General features: G+C 53.2%; 2 protein-coding genes and 1 long non-coding RNA gene across 3 annotated transcripts in view; 2 read left to right on the forward strand and 1 right to left on the reverse strand.

Moving 5' to 3' along the window:
- The first annotated feature begins 111 nt into the window (after positions 1–111).
- Positions 112–2,903, forward strand: LOC136368342 (uncharacterized). The gene is made up of 3 exons (XR_010744834.1): positions 112–263; positions 1,741–1,789; positions 2,766–2,903. It is a non-coding gene; the product is annotated as an uncharacterized lncRNA (long non-coding RNA).
- A 2,947-nt stretch (positions 2,904–5,850) lies between these two features.
- Positions 5,851–7,919, forward strand: LOC136368341 (osteoclast-associated immunoglobulin-like receptor). The gene is made up of 5 exons (XM_066330473.1): positions 5,851–5,981; positions 6,072–6,107; positions 6,304–6,573; positions 6,818–7,099; positions 7,717–7,919. The coding sequence occupies exons 1-5, from the start codon at positions 5,951–5,953 to the stop codon at positions 7,899–7,901; spliced, it is 804 nt and encodes a 267-aa protein (XP_066186570.1). The 5' UTR covers positions 5,851–5,950; the 3' UTR covers positions 7,902–7,919.
- Positions 7,920–8,829: 910 nt separating this feature from the next.
- The window catches only part of L3MBTL1 (L3MBTL histone methyl-lysine binding protein 1), a 33,929-nt gene continuing 28,482 nt past the window's right edge, over positions 8,830–14,276 (reverse strand). Inside the window, exons 22-23 of the mRNA XM_066330471.1 lie at positions 14,114–14,176; positions 8,830–13,210 (exon numbers count right to left, since the gene is read on the reverse strand). Coding sequence (XP_066186568.1) covers positions 13,076–13,210; positions 14,114–14,176 — 198 coding nt within the window. The 3' untranslated portion in view covers positions 8,830–13,075. The remainder of the gene's footprint in view (positions 13,211–14,113; positions 14,177–14,276) is intronic.

Genomic DNA, 14,276 nt, shown 5'->3' on the forward strand with positions numbered 1-14,276 from the left:
TGCTCAGAGCTGCTGCTGCTGCTGCAGTCGCCGCCGCTGTGCGCGTCCTCTGCCCGGCGCTCCCGTTAAAGCGCCCTGCTCCGCCCCCCGGTCCCGCCTCCCGCACCGACAGTTTCGATTCCCCGTTGCACACGCACAAACGGAGAAATGTGCTTTTTTTCTCTTACCAAAAAATAGCGGCGGGGGAGGAGCGAGGAGAACATGAAAGGGAGCAGGAACTTGGCTATGGGGCAGGGATCTGAGAATGTGGAAACGTGGATGAGGTAATGGGAATACATGGGGATATGGCTACAGGGATGTAGTGTGTGGATATGTGGGGATACTGCCTGGTGTCCTGCCTAAGACTCGCCTACAGAAACACCTGAACAGTCTTGGATGGAGGGGCTGTATCAAATGGATGATGGAACCATATGGAGATCACTGTATAGATCACATAAGACGAATTTCAGCCCCATAGACTGTTACAGACCATGTGGGGACCACAGACATCACAAGGACACCACATTGGGGCTACTTGGACTGCAGACTGCAAGCAAAAAGACCACAAAGACATGAGACCACTTGGAATGTGTGAAGAAGGAACCTGTAGGACACGGTGACTTGGGGCAAATGTAGGACAGATTTCAGGGGATGCAGTGAGACACCTCTGTAGGGAAGCTTCCTCACCTCTTTCTTCTTTCTTGCTCCTGAGAGCGATGACATGCAGGTCAGTGCTCCATGGCTTCAGCCCCTCTCCAAGCAGATTCACACTCCTCCAAGACGCTCATCCCTACTACCCTCAGAGCTGTGGTGGGAATGCAGATAGCCATAGGCCTCTGCTCCATGTTCCCCCTCTGCAGGGATGGGGATGCGTCCTGCACTGGTGCCAGGAGCACTGGCCACCCGGGGGACAGTGAGACACACAGCCGCTGCTGTGCCACAGGGTGGCATTGTGCTCACAGGGAATGCTGGGGAAGAGAAGGGGGATGTTCGGGTGATGGCATTTGTCGGTTACCGTGATGGAGCCAGGCTGTCCTGGGGATGGCTGAACCTGCCAGTGGGAAGTAGGGAATAAATCCCTTGCTTTGCTTGCATGCATAGCTTTTGCTTCCCTTACTGTGAAAAACGAGATTCACTTTTACATAGATTTTAAGAAATAGATTTTAATAAAAGATAAGACAATTAGGAGATCAGGAAAAAAAGCAAAGTACGGCCGGCCGGGTGACTTGGCATCTAGCCAAGTCCACAAATTGCTATTTCACAGGCTTTCTTTAAATACCCTTTCTGTTGTATCAGTCTGTTGAATATTCATATTTTCCCATAAACTAGTTTTCATATTCCAGGGACTGTTTTGCATGGCCCCTCCTTGGGTCCGCCTTTTTAGAGCTGTGTGTTTCTTGGCTGTGTCTTCATCATCACCTCCAGCTCAGGCCTTGGTCCGTGCTTTCTTCAGATGGGAGATGCTGATAGTTGGTGTATCAATAGCAGAGTCTTCTTTACATGTTCACTGGATGTTATCCCAGCCAAACAGACAGTTTAAGCAAGTACTATATCACTACTACCACTATGCCTAATTTTCTTTATTAACAGCAGAAATAAAAACTTATATCCTTACCACAAAGTTATTAATCATAGAGCACACATCTTGTGAAAAACCAACTTTATAATAGTCATTTATAACACTTACTAAACAACTTTATCTGAAACCACAAGGGGATTTTTTCACTCTGACCATTTGATTCTCTCTGCTGTCCCACCAAGGATGCTGTGTGAGGCTCAGTTGTTGTCTGGGATTATACCATGACAGAAGGTATGTAAAATGAGTCCTTCCCTTGATAGGTGCAATAAAACTGACCCTTCTCTTCCCTGGTTTTTTCTCATGTGGTGGGCTGAGAGATGGACAGAGCAAGCTGAGGCTCCTCCAGGGCTGTTTGGAAAAGTTTTACATGTCTGGAGCAAAGTCTTCCTTGTAGTTCTCTCTGGATGTATCTTGGCCAGGACAAGCACCAGTATTCAGAGACGAGGGACAGGGAGGGAGGGATCTAATTTGACATTTGTTCTCCAGCATCTTGGCTCTCAGAGTTAAGGCAAAATTTGAAAAATTGAAACTGAAAATGAAAGGCAAAAATAGGCAGATCATAACAAAGGGAAGTAGAACCCAAAACAAGTCTGACTCTTTTTTTTTTTTTTTTTTTTTTTTTTTTTTTTTTTCTCTCTTTTGGAAAATGCAGGTTCACTGAAAAACCAGTAAAACCTGCTTGCAAGAAAAAAATATCAGTTGGTGTTATGCTGAACTAATTTTAAACAACTCAGGTGGAAAAAATTTTTTCCTGCTGATATTTTCAAGAAGAATATTTTACTATTTTAAAATTCAATATGATGTTTTAATCACAGTATTTAATTAATACATAGTTTAAAATGTGAAAAATTAACAAAAAATAAGATAAAAATATCATTTACATAAAATCTTTTTTTAACTTTATCTTAGGAATTTCTTCTCATTTGTCTTCTTGAACAAGAATCATATCTTGATCAAATCAAATTAAAAAATCAAATCTTGAATAGCAGTATTTTTCCAAGTATTTGGCTTTTTTAACCAAAATTCTAAAATTTGTGTGACAGGTAAAAATCCATTTGTGGCTTAGCTTAATGGCTGAAATCTAAAAATGTCTCTGGCACAAATTATAGTCAACATTGCACTGTGTTGAATTTTGGGTGTACTTCAGTGAACTGTGGGTTGATGCTGCTGCTTGCCTTGGTAGCCCGAGTTTACTGCTTCTCTTCAGCAGAGGCAGGTCTGGAATGATGTGAAGTCTGCCCTGACATTTCTAAGGCCACCTTTTCTGGGAAGTCTGCTTCGGACTGGTTCTTGCTGCTTTCTGGCCTCAACACTGGAAGACACAGCTGCACGCTCAGGTGGTGGTGTGTGAACAGGCAGGTAGAGAGTTTGATGCATGCTTACCTTGTCTGAAGATGCTTCTGCATGTGTTTAGAGTTTGTGATTAAGACCTCCACCGACAGCCAGGGAGAATCGAGGCAAGAAGTGACAGCCAAGGCCTGCAGGGCTGTTGGGAGCCATGGACTCAGGTGTTCCAAACATGATGGGCCCACCAGGAGGTAGAAGCAGGTAGAAGACCATTGCCGGAGTCTGCTTGGCTGACTGGGAGCAATGCAACAGTTGCTGGATTTCAGCAGCAGGGCTGTTTTCTTGTGATATTTGCATGGTTTGGAAACAGCTTGTATTTATTTATCCTTCCCTGGTTTTTGCTAGTATGGACATTCTTCTGCTCTAGCCAGTGACCTGAGGCTGCAGAATTAAGCTGGGGAAGGTAGATGGCTGAAAGGGAAATATTATGTAACAGTGGTTTCCTTCAAGGCCAAAAAAAGAACATACTGTTTCACATAGTTGCACTGTAGCCAGGGGTTTGCCTCAACCACCCTGATGGGTCCCTTCCAAGTCAGCATATTCTGTGATTCTAAGGCGAGAAAGGGCTTAACTGGCTGGGATCAGGAATGCTGGGGACAGTGATTCCTGTCAGATGGGGACATTTCACTTGCTGCTGAGGTAAGACATACAGCAGCCTTGTCTCATAGGCAATGCAGTTGCTGAGGAGCCGCCTTTGGGCAGTAGAGGGAGGTGTAGCTGTAGCTGGGGATGAAGCTCAGATCACAGTGGAGTTCTTCAGAGCTGCTTAAGGGGATATGAAGAATTGTCTCCAGCCACATCTTTCCATACCCCCAGTAGAACCATTTATGGTGGTAGGAATCTGACAGTACATTGTTCATTGAAGCTTTTGATCTTTAAGCTCAGATGTGCTTACAGGGATACAATAAGAGGCACGTCCTGTTGATGCTGTTTGTGGGAGGCCCTGTGTGCCTTTCCAGATCGGTGGGACTGGCTGTGTCTGTGTGTGACCCTACCTGTCCTCTGTGGGCTCCACAACTGCTTGGACCTGGGCTTGGAGCTGTAGCAGCCTGCTCTCTCTCTCAGGCTGCTGGATCAGGCAACTCCTAACTCAGTGGTGATGGAGGGGAAAAGCTCTTCCCACGGTCCCATGCTCTGGATGTGCACCCAGCGGTCGGTCTCAGACTGAGGGATGTGAAAGAGGCTCTGAGGAGAGGAGCAAGGATTCCAATGGGCCCATGGATGCGCCCACGGCGGTGCCACCAACATAATCCTGGATGGTGTGAGCCTGGCCAGAGCCACAGAATGGCCAGGGCTTGTTCTCCACAGGGCACTGGTGAGCCCAGAGCAGTTTGGTGTGGCCAGTGGGGCCTGTGGGGACAAATGGGCCTGAAAGGAGGCTCTCCGAGGAGATGTTGATGCCTTCTTGGGGCTACCTAAAAACAGAGGCCAGACAAAATTAAGGGAATAATAAGCAGTTATGTTTATTGAAAGGCCTTCAGGTACATTTCAGGCAGACAAAGTCACCCCAGGGTCTACACCCAAAATGGATGATGGGTCACAGGTTTTCATACTTTTATAACTTAGAAGTTTGGTCCACTTGCATATTGGGGGTTAATCTTCCAATTACAGCTTCAGGTAAAGAAATCATTTACCCCAGGTTTGCCCTGCCCCAAATTTACTTTTGTTTACATGTCTCAGGGTCTGAGACAGTGAGGTGTCCTTGTTTCCCAGGCCTAGAGAGGAATTGTTCTGACTAAAATGGGAAAGCAGTAGCTCCAATGACACTGTATATGGAGTTTAGAGTTATACACTAAAGAATTGCAGGATTAGAAATATATGGAAAATATAAAAGCTAAAATAGTAAGGCATCAATGCCAGGAATCAGTTGAGGCTGGGGGAGGCAAAGGGTGGTTCAACAGGACTGAGGGCCAGAGGAGGTGCCCAGCACAAGGAAAAGGCCATAGAGCACCCTGCTGCCAAAACTTCTCCTTGCCCATGGAATCTCCAAGGGAGACCAAAAAGGCTGCAGGAGGAAGAAAGAAAAGCGTAGAAAAGGGTCTGGGAAAAGTCCAGCTTTGCCTTTTTCCCCCGGTTTACACTCATATAAGCCCCACCTACCCAGCCCTGAGCCTTTCCTGTTTTTTCTGCAGGGGCCAGATGTGGCAGAGGTTGCAGACACAGAGGGGGCAGGATGTGCTGCCTTGCAGCTCATAGGAGGGCAGGGAGCTAAAAATGCTGCCACCTTCAGAGCAGGACCTCTGGACAAGCTGCCACATGTCCCACACAGCCCCAGTGCCAAAATCCATCTGTTCCCTTCTCCCACATCCAGAGGGGCAAATAACTTCCCCTGTTTCATTAGCCCTTCATTACTGGCGAAGGGAGCTCTGTCTACACCACTGACTAACCCAGAGAAGGTGCAGCTGAGGTGCGCCTAGCTCCAGGTGTGGGGTGGAAGGGAGCAGCTGTCTGGAGTAAGGACCATCTCCATGCTCCAGTGTGGGACTGGTGAGGTTTGGATGGATGAGGAGTGGGACCAACCCAGTGGGGTGCACCCAGACCTACCCAGACCAGGTAGGAGGTATTACTGTCCCTTCTGCAATGACAGACAGTGTAGGCCACAAAGACACAACTGCCCCCGAGAAGGCCAAAAAGGAAGTCAAGTTCTTTCCCTCCTATTTCATTCTGTTGAGCCACCAAACTTGTGAGTTTGTGGTTGCAAAACAGCCCCCTATTTCATAAGGCAGAGAAGATGCCATTTCCCCATCAAGTAACCGGATCTAAGAAAGAGAAACAAAAAGTTCTGACAGCCTTTCCCCCAAGGTCTGCAGGATCCTAAGTTGTCACAGGGGCCCAGCCCTGGGCATGTGACTGGGACGTTGTGGTTCCAGTTCAACCATCCCAGCCCTGCAGTTGTGCTACAGGAACCCAAGCTGTGAGGCAGAAGGTGACTTGTGGCAGTGAGGAGCCACAAGAAGCCACGCAGCTGCTCAGTGCCTCTGGCCAAAGCCTTCCTCTGAAGAAGCCCTGCTTGAGCCAAATACAGAGGGAGCCAAGAGGGACGTGATGCTGCCTGTGACCCATGTGCTGGCCTTCGGTGAGTGCCAGAGGCTGTGGGGATTCCCAGAGGGCGACAGGACGTGTCCAGACACTTCACAGAGATGTTACACAGCTGCTTCTCTTGCAGGCGCTTGGCTGGTGGCACAGAGTGAGGCTACACCAAGTGAGTATCTTGAGGAGGTCACTGGGGAGGTTGGACACATTTCTGGGCCCATCCATCTCCCAGGGCTCTTCCACAGCCCCCTGGAACAAAACTCACCCTTGTGTGGAGACAAGGGCCTGGTGGTAGCCCTGGGCTCATGGCAGAGCAGCTGGTGGGGGCTCCTTGTCTGTCTGGCAGCATCTCTTTCTCTGTGCAGGTGCCCCCACAATCTCCATCTTCCAGAAGCCACCTGGGGTGATCCCACCAGGAGGCTCTACCACCATCTGCTGCACTTGCCAGCGCAGCTATGGGAGCTTCGTGCTGTACAGGGGCGGCCACCAGCTCCATATCCTGGAGCAGAGTGGCAGCAGAGCCGAGTTCTCCATCTCTAATGTCACCTACAACGACAGCGGTATCTACGTCTGCCATTACCTGGAGGGAGGCACTGTGCTGGCTCGAAGCAATGAACTGGAGGTCGTTGTGAATGGTGAGGGATGTGCTGTTTCCGTCTTGTGGGTTCACCTGCCCCAGGGGCACACTGGGATATATGGAGGCACTTGGTTTCTATGTCCACATGATGGGCAGGGTTTCTCTCTTCTTCCCTGGTTTGGAGAGGTGGGGACCATTTTCACCTCTGCCTGAGCCAGTTGGTGGCTTCACAGAAATCCTGGTGCTCCTGGCACCACGTCAAAGCCCTCTGCACCTTCTCATTCCCTCTCCTGTCCCCACAGAGCTCCGTCTGCCCAGACCCGAGCTCTCTGTCCTGCCTGGGCACAAGGTGACTGCTGGAGCTGACGTGATGTTCCGTTGCACCTCCGCACGCCCCAGCACCGGCTGTTTCCTGTACCTGGAGGGCCAGACCCGAGCCCAGCTGCTCTCAAAGGAACAAGGTGACTACAACCTCTCCCACGTGCAGAAAGGTGATAGCGGCCGCTACAGCTGCCAGTGCTACACCATGAATGCCTCGAGAGATTGGTCTGCTGTCAGCAACACCCTGGACGTGGTGGTGAGAGGTGAGACATCGCCCAGCCACATCCTCCTCTACTCTTCCTCCCTGCAATCTGTCACATCCTGGGGGCAGGAGGGGGGAGGGGCAGGCTAGAAAAGGGGATTTAAGGCAGGAAAGCAGCTGTAAGAAGGGTTCCAGCTGTGAAGCAGAGGGTTCCAGCTTCCTTCAGCTGTGTTTGAGAGCGGCCAGCTCCTCAGAGACCTTATAGGTGACCTAGAGACCCTATTGAGACAGGATTGCCGGCTGACATGTGGGGATTAGAGTCAGAGAACACCTCTCCCTGCACCTCCCAGCCCCAGAGACAGTAATTTGTCTTGTCACAGCTCAGCGTCACCATCTCAGTGGCATCTGAGGGCCAGCTGCATGTTCCTTCCCTCCTTCCCATCTTTGGTGCCACTGGGTGGGGTCACAGGTAGGGGGGTGTCCCAGGAGACAGGGATGTGGGAGGTGCAGCCGGGGGCCCCCTCGGGGCTCCCCTTTGCTCCCTATGAACTTCCCTTTGTGTCTCTTTAGCCCAGGACCTCCCTGGGGTGTCCCCTCGGATCCCCTGCTTGCCCCCATGGCAGGACTGGGGCGCGGCGGTGGGTTCCTCCCCGGTGACGGTCCCTTCTGCCCCTGCAGATTACACGCTGTGCAACGCCGTGCGCCTGGCGCTGGCGGCCGGGCTCCTGCTGCTGCTGGGGCTCCTCACGGCCGAGGCGGCGCGGAGCCGCTGCTGCTGCGGCCGGAGGAGCCGCCCGCTCCCGGCCGGCAGCGCCGCCCCGCCGGGGATATTCGCCTCCAGCAACCCGCGCTGCGAGAAATAAACCGTGCCTGTCGCTGTCCCTGGCCCGATGCCTGTCCCAGTCGCGGTCCCTGGCCCGGTCCCGGTTGCCTCGGGGGTCCCGTGGGGCGGGTGGGCGGTGGAACACCCAGGAAGACAAGGGTCACCCCGCTGCACTGAGCGCTGCACTGACCGCTGCACTCACCTCTGCACTGACCGCTGCACTCACCTCTGCACTGAGCGCTGCACTCACCTCTGCACTGAGCGCTGCACTGAGCGCTGCACTGACCGCTGCACTCACCTCTGCACTGAGCGCTGCACTCACCTCTGCACTGAGCGCTGCACTGACCGCTGCACTGACCGCTGCACTCACCTCTGCACTGAGCGCTGCACTCACCTCTGCACTGAGCGCTGCACTGAGCGCTGCACTCACCTCTGCACTGACCGCTGCACTGAGCGCTGCATTGAGCGCTGCATGGAGCGCTGCACTGACCGCTGCACTCACCTCTGCACTGACCACTGCACTCACCTCTGCACTGAGCGCTGCACTGAGCGCTGCACTGACCGCTGCACTCACCTCTGCACTGAGCACTGCACTGGCCGCTGCACTGAGCGCTGCACTGACCACTGCACTCACCTCTGCACTGAGCGCTGCACTCACCTCTGCACTGGCCGCTGCACTGAGCGCTGCACTGGTCACTGCACTGACCACTCTGCTGACCCCCCCTGCCACGCAGTGACTGCTCCAGCCGTGTTGTGCCTGCTCCTGCTGCGCACTGACCGCTCCACTGAGCTCACCCTCTGCACAGTGACCACGCTGGCCATGCAGCGACTGCTCCCATGCAGCGATGGGTGCACTGACCTCTCCCAGCACACAGTGACTGCTCCCACTGCTCTGCAGCACCGTGACTGCTCCAGCCCTGCAATGACTGCTCCCACAGTGCAGTGACCACTCCTGCTTCACAGGCCTCTGTTGCTCACATTCGTTTATTATTTTAAAACACTGACAAAACACATCACACCATCATCTATATATATAAATTTACTTTTGCACCACTATAAATTTATATATATAGAGCCTTTAAATCTCTGTACATTCAGGACACACAGTTCCAGAATAGCTGCACTGGCTAGAACAGAAGGATTTTCATTATGAAAACACAGAGAGGAGGCGCTGATATCAAAAACACGGAAAAAAAGAAATTAAGAAAGAGTGCAAAATTAATGAAAGTGCAAAAAAGCTTTTGTTATCATAACCACACTCCCTCCACAATATGGTCCCCATTCCCGCCTCCAAGGACGAGCAAGCCTCAGGCCCCAGAGGGAAGGGCTGGGATGGAAGAAAGGAACCAAGCTGCAGCCCTCCTGTCTTTTCCTTTCTGCATCGAGAGCTCTCCTGGAGGATAAGGAGTGAGGAACCCAAGTGGCAAAGTCACATCCCTCTGCTCCCTCCTCCAACACCCTTGTTGCACCCATGGGCCCAGATGTGCCCCTGCAGGCAACAGCTGCCCTAAGCCCTCAGCCCTCCTAGACCATTTGGAGGGTTCTTTTCTCTTCTGAAAGTGCTTGTGATCACCATGGAAAGCAGCAGAGGAAGATGAGGGCAGGTGGCTGTGCTCTGGTGGGGCAGGCACAGCTGCCCTCCCTGCTGAGCTCCAGGCTGGCTGCTCTCATGGAAATGGAGACCTTGGCTCGCACTGTCCCAGTGCTCCCAGTCCTCCATAAGGAGGAGGAAGCAGTTTCCCAAGAGACTCCAACTGCTGCCATGCACCCAGAGTCAGCCACAGACCAGCCCCCCCAGAAGACACGCCATCGCTGAGGCTGGAGCACATAGTGGGATTTCTCCCATGGCTCCAGCTAAGCCCTGCCAACATCAGCTGCAGGAATGGCAGAAACAGAGAATTGGGGACCTCCACTCAGAAAAACATTTGACTTGAAGAATTCTTCATTGATTTAGAAATGCTGGCTGCAGTCACATCTCTTGAAAAGTCCCCAGAGGGTAATCTGTGGGCCACACCCAGCCCACTGTCCTCTCTGGCTTCTTAGTGACGTGGCAGTGAACACCCCTGAACTGGTCAGGCAACAGGGGAAGGACAGAAAACTTTGGTGCTTCTGCCTTGGTCACAGCTGTCCTTGACAGTCCCTGAAGAGGGACTCCCACTCAGTGCTCTGTGGGGATGGAGGACCTACCAAGGCCAGGAGTGCAGCAAACCTTCCTTCTCTTGGCCTCCCTGCTGGGACCAGGGACAACTGCTCACAGAAGACACATCACACGAGACCCTGGGATGGGCGTCTGATGCCTCCACAGCCCCAGAGACCCCCACCCTAAAACAGCGACACACCAACAGCAAGGGAATGGCGTCATGGTACTCCCACAATCACCCATCCACACGTACACGATGCTTTGGGTTTGGTTTTAAAGGACACAGAAGGTTAAAAGTTTTAACAGTAAATAGCCCTTGACCACCTACAAACCCTGTAACTCCCTCACCCAGACAAATCCAGCAGCTTTGTATTCCAACATCAGCCTGAGAGGCTGAGGAAGCAATGCTCAATTCAGCAGGTATGTGACACAGCCTCCCTTCTCCCATCACCCTTCCAGGGGGACTGGTGTTCCTGACAGCTGCCCCCAGCACAGAGCTCAGACCCAGTGCGGACCTGGGCTCCAGCTCTGCAGCCAGAGCCCCCAGACAAGGAGCAGCACCCTGGCAGTCCGGTCCAGGTCACGTCTGTTTTTAAGAGGGAGGTGAGGAGAGCGTGGGGCGGGCAGTGCCATGGCTGGCACAGTGTGGGGATGCCCCTCTGCCTGTGTGCCTGGTGCCCAGGCAGGGCACGGCCTGGCTGCACCCAACAGCAGAGCAAGAGCTGGTGGTGCTGGTTGTACCCAGCCCTGGGGGGCAGCCAGGGCTTGGCTCATGGCTCCTCTTCCCCCTCAGCAGCATCTTCTGAGCTCCTTACCACCTGGCAAGGACCTGGCAGCCCTCAGACACAAGGCTCTCCCCTTTCACAGTAGTTTCAGATCTGATGCCTGGGTACAAGCTCCTCTCCCAGCACCCTGAGATGGTGCTCAATCCCTTCCCCAGCAGGAGGAATGACTTCAGATGTGGGAGTACAGCAGATAAGAACAGGATGCTTTCCTAAGATGGGTCCTTATAAGCACAAGGGCTGTGTCCAGTGTGAGGGAGCCTTTTCATTCCAGATCACACCTGGAAAAGTCTCAGCACCGTTCACAGCCTGGGCTGAAGGTCCCAGGGCTCCTCTTCACCCCCAGCACACAGTGGCCCAGAAAGAGACTCTCCATCAGCTGAAGAGACCAACCTCCACACCACTTCCTGCAGATGAACGGTGGCTCAGGGAGTGATTCTGGGACCCAGGGACTCAGCTTTTCATTCCCACTCCCTCTCTCCACAGCTGGCCACGCTGCAGTGCTTGAAGAGATGCAAGGACATAAAAAAGGAAAGGAGAAGGAAAGCTGCCTAAATCAAACCCAAGCAATGACAAAACAAAGACATTGACAAGTTGCAAGTCCTGTGGGAAGAGCAAGAGGCAGACGTTTCAAGAGCAGGTCAAACATGACCCCAAATATTCAATAACAGAGTCAAAATGCTACATTTCCATGGGAAGCCTCAAACAGGTTGACCCAGATGTGACAGCGGCTCCCAAAGCAGTGCTGCTCCAGGACAAATTGCTGGTGCACTTACTCACATCTCTGCATCCCTGTCTTTGGACACTGGGAAAGAGAGGAAATTGTTTTTCTGATATGTCATGGTTGGGAATGGGAAAGGAAGTGGACCTAGGACTAGGCCCCTGGGCAGGTGGCCGTCCTCCAGCACTGCACAGCCACCTCCTGCTCCAACAGCTCCCACATAGGGTGTGGAGAGAGAGCAGTGTGGGGACTGCCACAAGGCACAGGGGTCTATCAGAAGCTGCTGTGACTCTGCCAGGACCCCCAGGAATGTTGGCTTTTATGGCTCAGCAGCCCTTTGGTCCCTTCTCCATTACAAGGGACAGCATTACATGAGCATTCCCAATTTGCCTGTGGCCCTGTTGGAAAGGAGCTATGTTCTGAAAAGGACAAAAACAAACCAGCTAAGTGCTGGATTTCTCTTAGCTCTGCAGGTAAGGGATCCAGGGACAGCAGAAGATCCTGCTCTTCAGACAAAACCAGGGTGCCCTGTGAGGGCAAAGAGAGGGGAGAAGGCAACTTGGCAGAATTGACTCAGCCAACTCAGGAATGCCTTCAGAAGTGACTGTGGATATACCTGTTGGAGTAATGGATGCTTCTTGTCCTTGGCAGCTGTCTATAGAGAGGGCCTAATACAAGGACCAAAGAGGGCCCAACTTCCTTTGTAGGAGACTCTTTAATAGCTGCAAGGGGAACAAGCTATCCAAGCATCCTTTCTCCCAGAAAAGTGCTGGACAAAACAGTCTGAAGCACAAGGAATGGAGCCTTTGTGGCACCCAGCCAGCCCTGGCCTGGCAGGGCCTTGGGGCTGCTGCATTCCAGGAAAGAGGAATAAAGCACAGGTGCTGGTCATGGGCAGAGCAGCAGCCAAGACAGCTGCTCCTTGAAGAGGAAGAGGTGGCCACTAGTTTGCAGTGCAGTGCAGGGGCAAAGCAGTCATCAACTGGTCTTATAAAGGGGAAGTCAAAAGAATTCAGAGAAAAAGGCAAAATGAGCAGAAGCTCCTCAAGAACATCTCTTGGAAATGGTCTTAGCACAAGTACCCCCCAGAGGATCACACAGAGGGAAAACCCCCAAATCTCTCTCAGCTGCTGAGCAAAGGCGAGAGCAGCCATTAAGTGGGTGTGAGCGTGGATGCAGGCAGTCAGTCCCTTCTGCCTGGGTGACTCGAGTAGGTGTCAGCCTCCCACTGTGACACCCTCCATAGTGCTCCCCTGGCCCTCAGCACCCCCGAGCCGGGGCAGGCACAGCAGGACATGAGGGCAGCTGTGCTGCTAAGATGGGCCAGTGCCACGTCCACCCTCCTTCCTGCAACCGCCCCGGAGGCCTGGGGCCAGCCTGGGCCCAGCGCTGCAGAAGGCAGCGTGGAAGGAAGAGGATGGGAGATGGACTGGTGGGAGAGTGGGTATGTGGCATCTGGGAGGACACAAGCTGGATGTGACAAGCTGCAGTCGGCTGGGGGAATCTCTGTCCTGACCAGACAGTTTGGCAGCACCAGTGAGGAGGGAGGGTCGCGGTTGGGCCAAGAGAAGTCACTTTAAGGTGTCATCAGCGTTCTTGAACATGAGGATGGCATTGTAGATCTTGAGTGCAGGGCCCAGCTTGACACTCATGATCTTGACGATGTCAGCCTGCGTCAGCAAGAGGAATGCCTCGCCATCGATCATCTGGGGAGGAGAGCAGGACAAAGGCACTCACTGCAAACCTGGGCTGGCACTCCTGGAGACAGCCAGCACCAGCACAGCCTGAGCAGAATGCACAGATGACCTCAAACAGCAAGGCAGGGGCCACCCACAGGACTCCCACACTGCCCCAGGGAATCCCCAGCTGGCAGCTCATGTGCCCAGGAACAGGGCAGAGGGGCAAAGGAAGGGCCATCCCAGGAGCTCACACTGCAGCCACAATGGGATTCTGTGCTGGAGCCCCACAGGCACAGCACAGAGCCCCACAGCCTGCTCTGGGCAAGCAGCCATCCATTCCCTGCTCCAGGGACCAGCACCCACAGACACTGCCCCGGCTCAGCTTTGCCTGCCTGAGCATCCTTAAAGCACAGGGGCCATTCCAGGGCAGGCTGTGACAGTGGCTGTACCCAGAGTGCCCAGGATCAGCCCCAGGTGTCAGAGCCACCCCACCACATCTGCCCACAGAAGGTCCAAAACCGCCAACCGTGACAGGCAGACGTGCCACCTGACTGCTCTGCTGGTGAGGGGCAGAGGGGGAAAGTGAAAGGGTGAGGAGGAGCAGCTCCCCTCAGGAGGCAATGGTGCTCTGAAGGCTGCAGCACCATCCTCCTCCTGCCCCACCTCCCCTCAGAGGGTGCCTCCATCCCCCATGCTGGGAGAAGAGGGCAGCACAGCTCCCTGGGGGTCAGCAGCTCCCCTCCTGCCCTGCACGGGCACAGCCAGATGGCTGCACACTCCCATGCAGTGAGGCTGCAGGGCAGGGCCCCTGTCAGGTGCTGGATGTGCCCTCAGCATCCAGCAGCAAGCCACTGGCCAATTTCTCCTGGCCCTGGTGGCAAACAGCTGTTTGTCCTTGACCACCTGCTCCCATCCACCAGCCCTTCTCACCTCATCCTTGAAGAGCTTGGCTTGGTCCTCACAACCCGTCAGAGTCTGCACAAAGCTAAAAACCTTGGAATAAATGAGAGAAGCGTCAAGACAGAACAATGTTTCTGGCTGGGGACCTCCCGGAGCCCACATCCTCACATTTTAAGCCCTGCAAGGGCTCTTG

The sequence above is a fragment of the Sylvia atricapilla genome, chromosome 16 (genome assembly GCF_009819655.1).
Source record: "Sylvia atricapilla isolate bSylAtr1 chromosome 16, bSylAtr1.pri, whole genome shotgun sequence".
Lineage (NCBI taxonomy): Eukaryota > Metazoa > Chordata > Aves > Passeriformes > Sylviidae > Sylvia > Sylvia atricapilla.

Coding starts and splice junctions, on each gene's coding strand:
- LOC136368341 (XM_066330473.1), top strand. CDS start 5,951: ATGCTGCCTGTGACCCATGTGCTGGCCTTCG. Junction 5,982..6,071: donor GACCCATGTGCTGGCCTTCG/GTGAGTGCCAGA, acceptor CTTCTCTTGCAG/GCGCTTGGCTGGTGGCACAG. Junction 6,574..6,817: donor ACTGGAGGTCGTTGTGAATG/GTGAGGGATGTG, acceptor CTGTCCCCACAG/AGCTCCGTCTGCCCAGACCC.